We start from the raw sequence: 18,700 nt of genomic DNA, 5'->3' as shown, positions 1-18,700 counted from the left end.
AACTTAAGGATAATTCCCTCCATTAAAGCCTTTCCTCTAGTGATGTGGAACCATCAGTTCAGCAAGATCTCTGGCACTCACTAGCCATTTGACCTTGGAAAAGGTCCTTTGCTTTTCTGGGGGTTGATTTCTTTAAAGTGTAGAAAATAACAGAGATAAATAATTGGAGATAATAATTCTTATCTCCTAGTGTTGTTATGAAGATGAAATGAGATAATGGATGTGTACCTGAGTCAAACATTGTGCTAAAGCCATGTTTCTTTCTTTATGACCAATCTCAGCTTACACATGAGCTCTCGTGGCAGAACGAAATGTTAACTTTCAAACGGAATAATTTAGTCTTTTCTAGTTTAAAGATTCTTTGGGTATAACTTGGTCTTGCCTATACAAATAGTCAATTCAAAGTTCCCTATAAAGAGCAGTTTCTCCTGTTTTCCAAGATGCTCCCCCTCCCCTGCCTTTCCAAGACAGGGTCTGGGTGTAGAAGGAAATTCACATAATTCATGGCATCAGGGAAAGTGTTGCAGAGAACATCTATTGATTTAGGTGTTTTGTGTTACTTGTGTTTGGCCTTTGGCCCCTGCTCTTGAGACATCTACTGGGAAGTATTCTTGGTCAATTTTTTTCAGCAAGGCCAATGCATGGTAATTGCTCAGATGACCTGTCTCCTCTGCCAACTAAATGACCACCACCACCCAGCACTGCAGATCCCTTGAGGTCTGCTGCCACTCCCATTTGACCCTAGGTTTGAGTGGTCTCCCATGAAGCCCTCCAACATGGGCTCACTTTGGTGACCCTTCTGGCAAACTCACCAAATATCTTCTGAATTCACCACAGAGGAGGAAAGAACTTCAGATTCCTTCCATGTCAGAAACAGATTAAGGAAGGATCAAAAGTACTATCTCGGGCCTACTGTCTACTTACATAGGTCAACCCACTATTTCTACTCAGTAGCCTTAGGCCCATGTCACTCTAGGAGGCTATATTTTCTCAGAATTCCAAACAGGAGGTATAGGTGGGGATATGATAGGGGTGGAGCAGTGTCCTCACCCTAATCTCAACCCCTTCTGTAATCAGCAATGTTCTACGTCCCCTTCCTGTTTGTCATATCCTCCATCATCTTCACCATGGCATAAAATAAAATTATATAATCTGAATCTACCAAGCTTGTCTCTTGATATGAAAAAAGGGTATTTTCAGAATTTAACAAAGTCTTCTTCAGCAAAGCCTGGCTTTCAGAACTGTTGTCTCATTGTGGGGTCTCAAAAATATTCAGAAATCAGGAGCTACATATAAACTCTTTATTTTGGAATTTCATCATAAAATCTTAATCCTTTCTTAGCTGAATAGAAGGAAGTTCATACATAAAGAAGTGTAATACGAAAAATAAAACACTTTAATATACTGCAGGAACACCACTCCTTTTATAGTGGATATTGTGGTGTTCCATTTAGACATCCTCTTCAGGGCTGACAGCCCATCCCCCAACTGGTAGGAATTTGAGGATTTAAGTGGGCCTGCATGGCTCTGCCTCTCACTGCACATTGCTCTGGGCCACAGGGACCTGCCCTACTCAAAGTTGTTGCCTCTCAAGGGATAGCCCTTGGCCAATGACTGCATTATGCAGAGATACAAAGTCCTGTTCCCTTGTCTCAGTGTGGGATGACTCTGAAGGGCTCTTCCAGCTCCACAGTTTCCCAAAGCTCAGGGGAGCCTTGGATGAAACTCTGCTGTGGGTCAGCTTGTCCCCTTGCCCAATTCTGCCTTTCACACTTGCCCAATAAACCTTCTGCCAACAACTGTCCCAACCCTCCCTCTCAGAATGTGCTTCCAGGAAACCCAACCTATGACTCCTTTCAATTTGTAAATCTAGCACAGAGCAGGCTTTGCACAGAACCCCACAGCTAGCTATGAAGCCCCATAACACATTTCTTGTTCCTTCTTTCTTTTTAATTTTTAATTTTTATTGTTTTTTTTAGACAGAGTCTCGCTCTATCACCCAGGCTGGAGTACAGTGGAGTGATCTTGGCTCACTGCAACCTCTGTCTCCCAGGTTGAAGTGATTCTCCTGCCTCAGCCTCCTGAGTAGCTGGGATTACAGGCATGTGCGACCGCGCCCAGCTAATCTTTGTATTTTAGTAGAAACAGGGTTTCACCATGTTGGCCAGGCTTGTCTTGAACTCTTGACCTCACATGATCCACCTGCCTTGGCCTCCCAAAGTGCTGGGATTACATGTGTGAGCCACCGTGCCCGGCCCCATAACACATTTCTTAAGCCTCCCATATGAAGCTTATCTTTCCTTATGTTATAGTTATTTATATATTTATTTTATCCCTCCAACTAGAATATAAACTTCTTGAGGAGAGATGCTGTGTTTTATGCATCTCTGTGAACCTTGAGACTTCAAACAGCAAGTCCTATTGTATTCACACGGTCACTCCTTTTTAGAGAAAGAGACGTGGGGTTGCTGTTTGCCTGGGATGGAGGTGGGGGTGAGGGATGTCACCAGAGACCAGTGAAAAAAATGTACCATATTGTTTGGCTTCTAAGCTGAAAGACCACTTATTTTTTTAAGGCAAGTTTGCATAGCTGTACAACCAAGACCTGGAAGTAGAATTAGCTGAATCAGCATCCTCTGACCTCAGACTAAAGAGTTGATAGGAGACAGTGTCTCTGTTCTACCCTTAGTTCCAGCTCTTCACATTGGGGGGAAGCTTGTCAGAGAAATGTGGGGTCCTGCTGATGAATGGAGTATGGATGGGAAGTCTGACAATCTCTCAGGAGTATGACTAACCTGAGGGACTTAGATACAACAGAGTCCTGACTAGAGCCCCTGTCCAGGTGACAGCCTTCAAGGACATCAGCAACTGGTCCCAGAACAGGCTTGGCCAGATAAAATGAAGATCACTGGTCCCTTCCATTGCCACCACCAGTGGCCAATCATACATGAAAAAGATCAGCCACTCCCACCCATTCCCCCAAGGATTGACCAATCACATAAGACACACACACACACACACACACACACACACACACACACACACACGACTGTAACTAATCCAACAATCCTGAACTGACCTGGGAAGTCACTAGATTGGAATGAATTTACCTGATTGTATGTAAACTAAATCCACCAGGATCCAGCTCACAGCTATGTAGTAAAGCCAGTTCTAGAAATAAAATTTCATTTTTTTGAGTACTAAAAATCTGGGCACCGTTATAATAGGAATTAAGTTATATGCCCATTACAACTCCATAGGAAAAAAATTCATTAAGGTCATGGTTCAAGTCAGAAACTAGCCCCTGTGCCCAATGACTATTGAAAAACATTCAGAGCTCCCTAGAAGTGTTGACTGCAACATCAAAAAGGCCAAATTAATCTTTGTCAAGGTGGAAATCAATTATACTTCTTTTTTCTAATTTTGTACCTCATCAAAGCGAAATCCTGAGGTCTGGATTTTTAAAAATATCTTTTAATGCATTTCATAATGTTAATTTTTCTGATTATCATAAATGCAAGCAATCTCACAAATTGTAGCTTTCAGTCTACCTTAAAAGATTATTAATTTTAAATATTCTTTAAACATTTTATACATAGTGGAGCTTATTAACAGATTAGGAACAATTTTCTATTCATCTTAAAAATACACACGTCAAGGGTAAGTGATTTTATAAAAGGAAAGTACAAGATTTTCTTGTCCATAACTCACACCCCTCAGGACCTTTGGATTCTTTCTAACTTTTCATCTCTATGAATACAACTACAATGAAAATACTTTGAATAAATCATCATCCAGATTTTTAAAATAATTTAACAGCTTCATTGGTATACAGAAATCTGCACGTATTTAGCATATATAATTTGATGACCACATTATCCGCTCCACATTTTAAATCACATTCTTAGAAGTGGAATACAAACATTTATAAGATTCTTGCAGTTATTTAGTCATTCAACAAATATATATAAAAATTTTATTCCAGAATCTAAGAATGTTGTAGAGATCAAGAGAGCTGATCCCTTCCCCCAGGGATTACATTTCACTGCGGAAACAAACATTAAATCATTAACTATACAAGTAAGTATTCTATAATACTTGCAGGGAGTGCTAAAAGGAGAACTATACAGTGAGAAAGAGTGTGGGAAAGCGGTGCCTCCCCTGGTGGAGGCGGACAACAGGGACAAGAAGCAGGGAGGATTTCCCTAAGTAACGATCGTTTGTCCTGTAATCTGAAGCCACCGGGGGCCAGGATGAAGGGCAGCCAGAGGATAGCCTTGGAAGGACCTGAAGAAACAAGTATCTGAGGAAATTTGTCACAGTGTTTGGAGTGAAGACAGCAAGCAGAAGAGGGTCCTTTGAGCCAGCTAATGAGGGGGCAGGGCCAGTGTTCCACAGGGTCTTTATCACAGTCTCACAGGGCTGAATGCATGGTTTTTAGGAACCACTGATTTTACCACTTTTCATTTTATTTTCAAAAATTTCTAGTGAGTTTGAAACTTAAAAATGTTTTAGCCATTCATATTTCTTCTTTTATGAACTTGTCATATCCTTCATAATTTTTTTTTAATGCTCCCTCAACCCAGCTTTTCCCAACTCCAGGAAGAACCAGGAAGAGAAGGCCAATCTAGTTACTTTATCTTGGTTTTAAATGATAAAACAATACATGAATACTGAAAAAACCTCAAATTGTAAAAAAGTATATTAAAAATGTTTTAATTTTTAATTTTTGTGGGTACAGAGTAGGTGTGTGTATTTATGGGGTACATGAGATATTTGATACAGGGCATGCAATGCATAATAATGACATCATGCCAAATGGGGTATCTATGCCCTCAAGCATTTATCCTTTGTGTTACAGACAATCCAATTAGACTCTCTTAGTTATTTTTAATTGTACAATTAAATTATTATCAACTATAGTCACCCTGTTGTGCCATCAAATACTAGGTTTTACTCATTCTATTTTTTGTACCTGTTAACCATCCTCCACTTTCCCCTCTTATCCCCCTACTACCGTTTCCAGCCTCTGGTAACCATCCCTCTACTCTCTACCTCCATGAATTCAATTGTTTTAATTTTTACATCCCACAAATAAGTGAAAACATGTGAAATTTGTCTTTCTGTGCCTGGCTTATTTCATTTAACATAATGACCTCCAGTTCTTTCCATATTGTTGCAAATGACAGGATCTCATTCTTTTTTATGGCTGAATAGTATTCCATTGTGTATATGTACCACATTTTCTTTACCCATTCATCTGTTAATGGACACTTAGGTCGCTTCCAAATCTTGGTTATTGTGAATAGTGCTGCAATAAACATGGGAGTGCAGATACTTCTTTGATATACAGATTTCCTTTATTTGGAGTATATATGCAGCAGTGTGATTGCTGAAATGATATAACTCTGTGTTTACTTTTTTGAGGAACCTCCAAAATATTCTTTGTAGTGGTTGTACTAATCTACATTCCCACCAACAGTGTATGTGAGTTCCCTTTTCTCCACATCCTTACCATCATTTGTTATTGCCTGTCTTTTGGATAAAAGCCATTTTAACTGGGATCAGATGATATCTTACTGTAGTTTTGAGTTGCATTTCCCTGATGATCAATGACATTGGGCACATTTTCATATACCTGTTTGCCATCTGTATGTCTTCTTTAGAGAAATGTCTACTCAGATCTTTTGTCCATTTTTTAATCAGATTTTTAGATGTTTTCCTATTGACTTGTTTGAGCTCCTTATATATTCTGGTTATGAAACTCTCATCAGATGGGTAGTTTTCTTTTCTTTTCTTTTCTTTTTTTTTTTTTTTTTTTTTGAGATGGAGTCTTGCTCTGTCACCCAGGCTGGAGTGCAGTGGCGCGATCTCGGCTCACTGCAAGCTCTGCCTCCCGGGTTCATGCCATTCTCCTGCCTCAGCCTCCAGAGTAGCTGGAACTACAGGTGCCTGCCACCACGCCTGGCTAATTTTTTATATTTTTAGTAGAGACAGGTTTCACCCTGTCAGCCAGGATGGCCTCGATCTCCTGACCTCATGATCTGCCTGCCTCAGCCTCCCAAAGTGCTGGGATTACAGGCGTGAGCCACCGCGCCCAGCAGGGTAGTTTTCTTTTTTCTTTTTTTTTTTTTTTTTTTTTGAGACCAAGTCTCACTGTTGCCCAGGCTGGAGTGCAGTGGTGCGATCTCGGCTCACTGCAACCTCTGCCTCCCGGGTTCAAGCAATTCTCCTGCCTCAGCCTCCCAAGTAGCTGGGATTACAGGCACGCACCACTGCACAGATGGGTGGTTTCCTCCCATTCTGTGGGTTGTCTCTTCAATTTGTTGATTGTTTCCTTTACTATACAGAAGCTTTTTAACTTTATGTTATCTCATTTGTCCATTTTTTCTTTGATTGCCTGCGCTTGTAGGTTATTACTCAAGAAATCTATGCCCAGACCAGTGTCCTAGAGGGTTTCCCCAATGTTTTCTTGCAGTAGTTTCATAGGTTGAGGTCTTAGATTTACATATTTAATCCATTTTGATTTGATTTTTGCATGTGGTGAGAGTTAGGTGCCTAGTTTCATTCTTTCACTTATGGATATCCAGTTTTCCCAGCACCATTTATTGAAGAGACTGTTCTTTCTCCAATATACGTTCTTGTCACCTTTGTCAAAAAAGAGTTCGCTGTAGACATATGGATTTATTTCTGGGTTCTCTTTTCTGTTCCATTGGTCTATGTGTCTGTTTTTATGCCATTCCCATGCTGTGTTCATTACTATAGCTCTGCAGTATAATTTGAAGTCATGTAATGTGATTCCTCCAGTTTTGTTTTTTTTGCTCAGATTACCTTTGGTTATTCTGGGTCTTTTGTGTTGCCACACAAATTTTAGAATTATTTTTCTTATTTCTGTGAAGAATGTAATTGGTATTTTAATAGAGGTTGCATTGAATCTGTAGATCATTTTAGATAGTATGGACATTTTAACAATATTGATCCTTCCAATTCATGAACGTAGAATGTCTTTTTTTTAATCATGAAGGCATGTTTTTATCATGAAGGCATGCTGAATTTTATCAAATGCTTTTTCATCATCAATTGAAATGATTACATGGTTTTTGTCCTTCATTCTGTTGATATGATGTATCACATAGATTGATTTGCATATGTTGAACCATCCCTGCATCCCTGGGATAAGTCCCAGGGATGATCATGATGAATGATCTTTTTAATGCATTGTTGAATTATGTTTGCTTACATTTTGTTGAGGATTTTTACATCAATATTCATGAGAGATAGTGACCTGAAGTTTTCTTTTTTTGATGTGTCTTTGTCTGGTGTTGGTATCAGGGTAATACTGACTTCTTAGAACAAGTTTGGAAGTATTTCCTCCTCCTCTATTTTTCAGAATAATTTGAGTATAATGGGTATTATTCTTCTTTAAATGTTTGGTAGAATTCAGCATGGTAGAAGCCATCAGGTCAGGGCTTATCTTTGCTGGGGGACTTTTTATTACAGTTTTGATCTCATTACTTGTTATTGGTCTGTTCAGGTTTTGGATCTCTTCATGATTTAGCTAGGGTAGGTGGTATGTGCCTAGGAATTTGTCCATTTCTTCTAGGTTTTCCAATTTATTGGCATATAGTTGCTCATGGTAACCAGTAATGATCCTTTGAATTTCTGTGGTATCAATCATAATGTCTCACTTTTCATCTCTGATTCTATTTATTTGGATCTTCTCTCTTTTTCTCTTAGTCTAGGTAAAGGTTTGTCATTTTTGTTTATCTTTTCAAAAAACCAACTTTTTGTTTCATTTATATTTTCTATTTTTTTCATTTCAATTTCATTTATTTGTGCTCTAATATGTATTATTTCTTACCAATTTTGAGTTTGGTTTGCTCTTCCTTTTCTAGTTCTTTAAGATGTATTATTAGGCTATTTGTTTGGAGTTTTTTTTTTTCTTTTTTGATGTAGGCACATGTAGCTATAAATGTCCCTCTTAGTACTGCTTTTGCTGCATCCCATAAGTTTTGGTATGTTGTGTTTCTATTATCATATGTTTCAAGAAATTTTTCAGTTTCCTTCTTAATTTCTTCATTGATGCACTTTCATTCAGGAGCATTTTGTTTAATTTACCTGTGTTGTATAGTTTGCAAAATTCTTCTTGTTATTGATTTCTTGTTTTATTCTGGAAAATGCTTGATATTATTTCAGCTTTTTTGAACCTTTTAAGACTTGTTTTATGACCTAACATATGATCTGTCCTTCAGAATGATCCATGTGCTAGGAGAAAAATGTGTATTCTGCAGCTCTTGGACAAAATGTTCTGTAAATATCTATAAGGTCTATTTGTTCCATGGTGCAAATTAAGTCCAATGTTTCTTTGTTAATATTTTTGTCTGGAAGATCTGTCCAATGGCAAAAGTGGGGTGTTGAAGTCTGTTATTATTGCATTGAGGTTTCTCTCTCTTTGGCACTAATAATATTTGTTTTATCTGGGTGCACCAGTGTTGAGTGCATATACATTTAAAACTGTCATACCATCTTGCTGAATTGACTCCTTTATCATTATATAATGACCTTCTTTGTCTCTTCTTACAGTTTTTGTCTTGAAATGTATTTTGTCTGAAGTAAGTATAGCTACTCTTGCTCTTTTTTGGTTTCCACTGGCATGGAATGTCTTTTTCCATCCCTTTATTGTCAGTCTATATGTATCTTTATAGGTGAAGTGTTTTTCTTGGAGACAACAGATCATTGGGTCTTGTTTTTTATTATTAATTCATCCACTCTGTCTTTTGATTGGAGAGTTTAGTCCATTTACATTCAATGTTATTATTGATAAGTAAGAACTTACTGCTACTATTTTGTTATTTGCTTTCTGGTTGTTTTGTGGTCTTCTCTTTCTTCTTTCCTTCCTTCCAGCCCTTTCAATGAAGGTGATTTTCACTGGCAGTATGATTTAATTTCTTGCTTTTAATTCTTTGTGTATCTGTTGTATTTTTTAATTTAAGGTTAACATGAGGCTGGTAAATACTATCTTATAACCCATCATTTAAAATTGATGACACTTAACACTAATTGCATAAACGAAGAAATAAGCAAAAAGAAGACTGATAAAAAACGATACACTTTGACTTTACCCCCCTGCTATTTAACTTTTTGTTGTTTCTTTATATCTTATTGTATGTACTGTCTATGTCTTGAAAAGTTGTTGAAGTAATTACAACTACAACAAATGTAGTTTGTCATTTTGCATTTCCACTTAGGAGTAGTTTACACACCACAATTACAGGGTTTTTAAAATCTTTTATTTTAGGTTTGGGAGTACACGTGAAGGTTTGTTACATAGGTAAACATGTGTCACAGGGGTTTGTTGTACCTATTATTTCATCATGAAGGTATTAAGCCCAGTACCTAATAGTTACTTTTTCTGCTCCTCTCCCTCCTCCCATCCTCCCACCTCAAGTAGATCTCAGTGTCTGTTGTTTCCTTCTTTGTATTCGTAAGTTCTTATCATTTAGCCTTCACTTGTAAGTTATAACATGTAGTGTTTGGTTTTCTGTTCCTGTGTTAGTTTGCTAAGGATAACAACCTCCAACTCTATCCATGTTCCACAAAAGACATGATCTCAGTCTTTTTTATGGCTGCATAGTATTCCATGGTGTATATGTATTACATTTTCTTTATCCAATCTGGCATTGATGAGCATTTAGGTTGATTCCATGCCTTTGCTATTGTGAATAGTGCTGCAATGAACATTCATGTTCATGTGTCTTTATAGTAAAATGATTTATATTCCTCTGGGTATATACCTAATAATGAGATTGCTGGGCCAAATGGCAGTTCCTCTTTTAGCTCTTTGAGGAATTGCCAGACAGTGTTATAATTGTCCATGATTTTCCATGTACCCACTATTACCAGTAAGTCTGTGTCCTGAAAATTTGTTGAAATTATCATGTTTGATAGGTTCATCTTTTAGTCTTTCTATTCAAAATATGAGTAGTTTACCCACCACAATTACAGTGTCATAGTATTCTATGTTTTTATGTGTACTTACTATTACCAGTGAGTTTTATATCTTCTGATGATTTCTTATTGCTCATTAACATCCTTTTCTTTCAGATTAAAAAACTCCCTTTAGCATTTCTTCTAGGACAGGTCTGATGTTGATGAAATCCCTCAGCTTTTGTTTGTCTGGGAAAGTCTTCATTTCTCCTTCATGTTTGAAGGATATTTTCACAGATATACTATTCTTGGGTAAAAGTTATTTTCCTTCAGCACTTTAAATATGTCATGCCACTCTCTCCTAGTCTGTAAGGTTTCCACCGAAAAGTCTGCTGCCAGACTTTTGCCTTTTGTCTCCTCTGACTGCATATTTTCAAATAGCCTGTCTTCAGGCTCACTAATTCTTTCTTCTGCTTGATCAATTCTGCTATTAAGAGACTCTAATGCATTCCTCAGTATGTCACTTGCATTTTTTATTCTAGAATTTCCGCTTGATTGGTGCTTCATTGTAAGTGGTTTCTTTTCTGCTTTTAGGGTCCTTTCTTTATCCGTGATCTTTGGGAGTTTGATTATTAAATGCCTTGAGGTAGCCTTCTTTGGGTTAAATCTGCTCAGCGTTCTACAACCTTCTTGTACTTGAATATTGATATCTTTCTCTTGGTTTGGGAAGTTCTCTGATATTACCACTTTGAATAAACTTTCTACCCCTATTTCTTTCTCTACTGCCTCTTTAAGGCCAATAACACTTAGACTTGCCCTTCTGAGGTTATTTCCTAGTAGGTGTGCCTCATTCTTTTTTATTCTTTTTTCTTTTGCGTCTTCTGACTGTGTATTCTTGAATAGTCTGTCTTCAAGCTGACTAATTCTTTCTTCTCAAGCAATTCAGGAGAATCGCTTGAGCCCAGGAGTTCAAGACCAGCCTGGGCAACACAGCAAGACCCTGTCCCAAAAAGAAATAAAAAATAAAAAGTAGTATGAAAAGCCTAGAAATCTGCCTGGTGTTCTATTCTATTGTGATTAAGCTGGTATTCAAACCATAAGACAAAGTTCTTCCCGCTCTTTCCTCCTTTTTCCACAGGTAGGAAAGCCTCTCCCTATGGCCACCACTACCACCAGTCCCAAGGGAGTTCTGCCACACTACCACCCATGTTCACTTAAGGCCCAAGGGCTCTTCAAGCCAGCTTTTAATGAATGCTGCCAGGCCTGGGACTCACCCTTCAGGGCAGAGGTCTCCCCTCTGGCCCAGGGCAAGTTCAAGAATGCCTTGGCCTGGACTTGGGACCCCAAAAGCCTACTTGGTGTCTACCCCACTGTGGCCAAGCTGGTACCTGAAGCCAGCACATCTGAGTCTCACCCAAGGCCCACAGCATACCACCTGTGTATTGCTGTTATTTACTCAAGGCCCAAGGGCTCTTTAGTCAGCAGGTGATGAATCCTGCCACGACTGGGTCCTTCCCTTCAAGACAGCAGTTTCTCTTCTGACCCAGGGTGTGTCTAGAAATGTTGTCTGGGAACTAGAGCCTGAATTGGGGGCCTCAAAACTCTGCCCAGTGCCCTATTCTGCTGTGGTTGAGCTGGTATCCAAGATGCAGGACAAAGTTCTCTTCACTCTCCTCTCCTCAAGCAGAAGGAAGAAGTCACTTTCATTGTTCTGAGCTGCACTGCTTGAGGCTGTGGGAGGGGTGGCACAAATACTCCCCAAGCCACCCTGTCTGCTGTCTCACTAGGTCACGCACTGCCCCGGTCCACTGGCTCTGAGACCAGCACAGCATCAGGACTTGCCTAAGAATTGCAGTCCTTATATCCTAGGCTGCCTTCCAAGTTCACTTAGTATCCCAGAGCTTGCTGAGAAACCCAAGTTCCTACCACGGGAATGGGCGCTTCCCCTCTGGCTACGGCTGGTCTAAATGTTCCCTCTGTGGGCAGGTGCTGGCTGAGTTCAGCACAGTTTTGCTTTCCACTGTCACAGGGCAGCACTAAGTTCAATGCAAATTCCCCCAGTTGCTGTGGTCTCCCTTCCCCAAGTGCACAGATTCTCTCTCTGCACCACACAGCTGCTTTGTGGTGGGGAGGACTGAGGAGGGGTGGTGTCAGCAATCCATGACTGTTTTTCCTACCCTCTTTAGTGCCTCTTTCTGCAATATGAATTTTAAAGTAGGTGCTGTGATCACTCACTTGATTTTTGGTTCTTATGAAGGTGCTTTTTTGTGTGCAGATAGTTGTTAAAATGTGGTGTTCCTGCAGGGGGGTGAGAGGGATGATCAGTGGAGCCTTCTATTCATCTGCCATCTTGCTCCATCCTCAGTAAACATTTTAAAAGCTAAAATGCCCTGACTTTATTCCCCTTCACAAATCCCATTCCCCAGAGGAAAGTAACCACTCTTACGGGGTTGATGTACATCCTTCCAGGTGTTTTCTTAACTCACAAAGGTATTCATACGTGGGTACTTTCTCTTACTTTTTTCATACTTACCTATCTATCCTCATCTCCTGCTCTCCCCTCTCTCTGTTTCAGTGACCAAGGCCTCCCTGCTGTTTATTGCACATACCAGGCTGGCCCCTCCCTTAGGGCATATACAATTATGAGTCTTTCCCCCCATCTGCCTGGCTCCCTCACCTCTTTCATATCTTTATTCAAATGTCACTTTCTCATTGAGGCCTACCTTGCCCACTGGGTTGAATTGCAGCTTGCCATCTAGTGCTGGCACATCCAACTTCCTCACCATGCTTTATTTATTTTCATAGTCTTTATTATTTTCTAATATATTATATTCTTCATTTAACATGATTTTGGTTTTTTTTCTGAAAACCCCAATTACATTGTAAACTCCATGATGGCAGAAATTTTCATGTTTTCAGAGTATTTTGTCCACTGAGGTGTCCTAAGTGCCTGGAACAATGCCTGACATTTAGTAGGTGCTTGATAAATATCTGCTGAAAGAATTAACAAATACAGTGGTGGTTTGTTTTCATGTTTTAATTTTATTAATAATGTTTTGTTTTAAAACCTACTGATAATTTCTTTGGGGAATCCTTTCATTATTTTGAAGCTTCAAAAGTTGTGTCTTATCCTGAGAAAATAAGGATAGCCACAATCATGGCAAAAACTCACTTCACTGAGCATTTACTATGTGCCAGGCATGGTGCTAAATTCTTGTACTTGCATTACCTCATTGAATCCTCACAGGAACCCTCTGAGATGATCTATTATTATGCCCAGTCTACAGATAAGTAATTGAAACTTAGATTAAGTAATGACCCAAAGTCACATAGTTACATAGTCACAAAGCTAACAAGTGTGGGAGATGGAATTTGGATCCAGAAATAAACATAAACACCTAAATTATACTAGGGAGCAATGACTAACTTAAAAACTGTTTTTTAAGAGTCCAGACAGAGAGCCAGAGAAAAGATGATAAGATGGCTACTGATTTCACAGCTGCATGGGAACAGCAGGTAGGCACCAATTTAGGCCCCACTCTCATGAGGTGGGGGATAGGGGTAGCACTCAGGGCTATGTACACAGCCTTCTGTGTGAGAGTGACTATCTCTGAGTTGCATGCAGTGCCTTGCGTTAGCAGACTCAGGTTTCCATGGGAACATACTATAAGACAAGCTACCTTGGCCACCATCCTGAGTGAAAATGACAGTGTTTTTGGAGACATTGTCATAAATTCTTATGGAAGACACAACTACCATCAGTGGGCAATGGCATTCTAGAATAAGGATGCTCATGGAGTCAGGTTTAAATACCAAATTTGCTCTTATGAGTTGAGTGACTCTAGGCAGGTTTTTACATTCTCTGGGCTTCGTCTGTGAAGTGATGCAATAACACATACATCACAAAGTGATATTCACATCAATGGCATACAGTACATGGTAACTGCATTATCACAGCTATTGGTACATAGCATAATAGTGGCTTTCTCATAGCTATTGACGATAATAAATTATGGTGAAATTCAACAAAAATGTTAAGAGCAATTAATCTGGTCCAGTGATGCTCAACTTTAACATGCATACAAACTACCTGAAGAGCATGTTAAAACTATTTCCTGGATCTCATATTTAGAGATTTGATTCAGTAGGTTGAGATGGACTCATGAATATGCATTTCTATCTAGCTTATGGCTGACGCCGATCCCTCTCATTTTATGGATAAAATCTTGAAAAATAAACACTTACCCCAAGTTGCACAGCAAGCTATTGTCAAGGCCTTGATAACAATGCAGGTTTTCTGGCTCCATGTCCAGAGCCCTTTTCGCTGTATGCCACTGCTTCCTAAGTCTAATTCTGGCCTTGAGAATCTAAGTTCAGTAAACAAACTTTAAAATATTATTCTTACCTTACCAAATTCACTGTTGTAAATAAAATGAATATGAAAGGTATAGTGTAAAATTCATAATGGCTGAGTTCTCCACATCCAATCACAATGCCAAAGAAAGCATATATTAAATGTTCATATACAGATGAAAAAATTCTTAAGAACCTAGGATGAATGAAATAGAAATGACATTTTAAGCAATCATCTTAAAAATATATTTCCTTTTCACATAAAATCATATATCATATCTACCATGCTGTCTTAGCAGAGGCCCTTGCCTTCATCTCTGTTATAGTCAACATTTAAAAGAATCTTGTTGGATCTAAAAGCACCCAGTTCCATATTTTTCATTACCTTCATCACACCAATACCCATGGGCTGCTTCTCACAGTAGAATAATAAGAGCAAAGCAGAAAAATGAGGACCTCCCCCAGCTGATGATTTATCAATTTCTCTGGGATTCAGTGGGAGCATGTCAACTGCTGGGCCTGCTACTGCTAAACCCGGAGTTGTAGTTGCTACTAGGAGGTACCTCGGTAACTTTGACTTTGCAATAGCTAACAGGATCATCTCAATGCTCTCTGCACAACCTCTCCCTCTGTGACTCACATGTACTCTTCTATTTACTTTGAAAGTCTCTCCTGTCTGCTTTCCTGTCTACTGAATTCCTAAAAGTCTTGTAAGGCTAACTCTAATCCCATGTTGTCCATGAAAGCATCTTAAGCACCCTAGGTGGAGGTGGTCCTGCTCTGAATTCCTATGGTGCTGACTGTCTGCACTAATGTAGCTTTTAAACAGAAGAAAGCATTAGAATCACCCAGATTGAATTCTAAAAATTGACAGAACCACCCCCAGAGATTCTTGCTGAGTAGAGCAGAGCACGTGGCTTAGGGCAGGGGGCTGAGGCCTCAGTAGAGTACATGTTCTGTTCTGTATGGTTCCATGTGGTAGCATGCCTGGGTCAGACCCAAGTGTGACTTCCACAAGGAGATCTCAAGGCCTGCCTCCTCTAGACTCTCTCTCTTGAGACTTTCCCTTTCAGCTGACTGGGTAAGTGCATCTGCCCCACAAACCATTCTCCTTACAGGTGGATCTCAAAATTTATGCTCGGAAAGAAGCATAAGGAAGCCTCGTTTTAGCTGCAGACATAAACCATGTTCTTTGATACACACAGCATTACCCCAATCAAGGAGACAGTTTGGTTCTCCAAGTGATTTCTATCTCTTAATTCAATTGATTCTGAACCCCTACTGGGGAAGAGTTTGAGAGGGGGGACCTCAAACCCCAGTGCATAGTTTTCAAAAAATTCAGAAGTCATGGAATAACTGACTGAGTTAAATACTTTTTTTTTTTTTTTGAGACAGAGTCTTGCTCTGTCACCCAGGCTGGAGTGCAAGTGGTGTGATCTCGGCTCACTGCAAGCTCCACCTCCCAGGTTCACGCCATTCTCCTGCCTCAGACTCCTGAGTAGCTGGGACTACAGGCACCCGCCACCATGCCTGGCTAATTTTTTGCATTTTTAGTAGAGACAGGGTTTCACCATGTTAGCCAGGATGGTCTTGATCTCCTGACCTCGTGATCCGCCCGCCTTGGCCTCCCAAAGTGCTGGGATTACAGGCATGAGCCACCGCACCCGGCCTGAGTTAAATACTTAAAAAAAAATGTCATGTGGGCACAATGGCTCATGCATGTAATCCCAACACTTTGGGAGGCAGAGGAGGACAGATTGCTTGAGCCCAGGAGTTTGAGACCAGCCTGGGAAACATGGTGAAACCCCATCTCTACAAAAAATACGAAAAATTAGCCAGGTATCCTGGTGCATGCCTGTAGTCCCAGCTACTTGAGAGGCTGAGGTGGGAGGATCTCTTGAGCCCTGGAGGTGGAGGCCATAGTGAGCTTTGATAGTGCCATTGCCCCTCAGCCTGGAAGGCAAAGCAAGATCCTGTCTCAAAAGAAATTTTTTTTTTCATATCTCTCCACAGGACCTAAAAAATGCATTATGTATACAGTAGAACCTGAATAAATATGTAATTATTCACACGTATTGTTACTTTCTTATATAAACATGTCTGCCACTTAACAAGGAGCACCTCTGAGAAGGGACTTATTTTCGTAGCCCCAGACCTAAGATGCAACATCCAGACCACACCAGACATTAAGAAAGGATTGGTCGAATGGGTGAAAAAATAAACAATTGGGTGAATAGAAAGTAATTTATAATGATGTCAACAGACAGCACCACTGAGCTCAGGAAACGGTCTAAATTGAGCATTACACCAAGTAGATGTTCTATGAACTGGTTATTCCCAAGCTTCTGGATTTAAAAACACAGTAATGTTTCATTCACATACACACAAAACTGGAATAGTTATAGGTGCCCATGTTTTTTGTTGTTGTTGTTGTTTGTTTGTTTGTTTTTGTTTTTTGAGACAGAGTCTCGCTCTGTCACTCAGGCTGGAGTGCAGTGGTGCGAACTCGGCTCACTGCAAGCTCCGCCTCCCGGGTTCACGCCATTCTCCTGCCTCAGCCTCCCAAGTAGCTGGGACTACAGGAGCCTGCCACCACGCCCGGCTAATTTTTTCTGTATTTTTAGTAGAGATGGGGTTTCACCATGCTAGCCAGGATGGTCTCGATCTCCTGAACTCGTGATCCGCCTGCCTCGGCCTCCCAAAGTGCTGGGATTACAGGCGTGAGCCACCATGCCCGGCCGCCCATGTTTTTTCATTTTGCCAAGTAGAAAAGAAAATACCATCTTCTATCATTGGAATGTCATAAAAGAAAGGACATTATAAACAACAAAAAAGTAGAACGGACATAATTTCACAGTAATGCATAGTCCTTATATTAAATAAATTAATTTTCATGGGAAAACTCAGGATTATGGCTTATTTTTCTCAGTTTGACATTTGTTTTCATCTGATGTGGGAATTTCTACATTAGATGATGATTTGGTATTTGATAATTCTGAACCAATTCTCTAATTTATTATAGTCTTTCAGAGAAAGGCTAACTTATTTCTCTGCACAGATAGGCAAATGATTTTCCCCCTATCCAGAGACATCCATATGGCATTTATTACCAGGAGTAAAGGGTAGGTAAGAGTTTTGTTGATGTTACATCTTTCTGCTACTCTTCTTTTCCAGCTCTTCCCACATTAATATACTGTTATTTAGGTATATTATGAAGGAAACAAAGAAAAAATGTATCTTTAAATCTCCATGGTTCAAAGTAAATTTTTGTCAGGTTACATATAAAAAACACCATGGTTTCTGAGCCACTGATACTTTATTCATAACAGGAGTATCAATTAATGCTGATAATTGTTGGCACCTTAAATTCTTTTCAAATATAACTGATAGCAAAAATAAAATTTTTAAGATAAAGAAAGGTTATAGAAAAAGAGTTTTACTAGTGTCCATGAAGGCGAGACCCCTTATGCACTAAACTGCTATGAGATCCATCAAAGGGCACGATAGGAAACTTACTTAGTAATTACAAGTTCGATCTTCGGTTTAAAAGTTAAAGAATCTAAATTCAGTCCTACAGCGGCTAAGGCAAGAGTGCCTGACATTCCTAAAAATTCCACTGGGGAGGAAAAAAAAACAAATGAATCAAATGCAATGTATTCATATCTGCACACTGAGACACTTTATCTTGAATAAAGAATTGGTGGGAATCTTAAGAGAAGTAGTAGTTCTTAGAAAGTTGCTTCAAGGGATTGACCTAATCCAGTAAACCTGGGGCTGGCAAACTTTTTCTATAAAGGGCCACATAGTAAATATTTAGTGTTTGTGATGCATACAGCCTCTGTTGCAATGGTTCAACTCAGCTGTTGTAGTACAAAAGCAGCCATAGATAATACGTAAACGGATGTGTCCAGTAAAACTTGGTTTATAGACACTGAAGTTTGAATTTCACATAATTTTCATATGCCACAAAATATTCTTCTTTTGTGCCATTTTAAAATGTAAAAACCATTTTTAGCTAACAGGCAGATTTGGCCCAAGAGTCGCAGTTTGCCAAGTCCTGCTGGAGACCATCACTGAGGATAGGGCTAATGGAAAATAAGTTCAACAGCCCTCAAGGTGTCCTTTAAGCATCTCAGAAATACTGCACTACATGTGCCGGGAGTTGTGAGCCAAGCTCAGTGCTTCTGATGACTCCAGTTCCTTACACCTGCTTTTCTTTTGCAGCTATAGATCTCCCTAATTAAACTTGTAATTTGTTGGGCTCTAAACAAATGTGTAAATGTATTAATAGTCTGAGGCAGGAAAACCAACCTGAAGGATATTTGAATACCATAAATACTCTGCAGTCTTAGGCTGCAGAGTCTTCAAATAGCACATTAAAACCGTCAGACAGAAAGGAAGACAAAGAACATGAAAGATA

General features: G+C 39.5%; 1 protein-coding gene across 1 annotated transcript in view; it reads right to left on the bottom strand.

Annotated features, from left to right (window-relative positions):
- The window catches only part of SLC9C2 (solute carrier family 9 member C2 (putative)), a 115,178-nt gene that overhangs the window by 58,476 nt on the left and 38,002 nt on the right, over window positions 1-18,700 (bottom strand). The window contains exons 8-9 of the mRNA XM_004027915.5: window positions 17,797-17,896; window positions 14,333-14,476 (exon numbers count right to left, since the gene is read on the bottom strand). Coding sequence (XP_004027964.4) covers window positions 14,333-14,476; window positions 17,797-17,896 — 244 coding nt within the window. The remainder of the gene's footprint in view (window positions 1-14,332; window positions 14,477-17,796; window positions 17,897-18,700) is intronic.

Source organism: Gorilla gorilla, chromosome 1 (genome assembly GCF_029281585.2).
Source record: "Gorilla gorilla gorilla isolate KB3781 chromosome 1, NHGRI_mGorGor1-v2.1_pri, whole genome shotgun sequence".
NCBI classification, from domain to species: Eukaryota; Metazoa; Chordata; class Mammalia; order Primates; family Hominidae; genus Gorilla; species Gorilla gorilla.
This window is presented reverse-complemented; position numbering and strand designations above follow the sequence as displayed.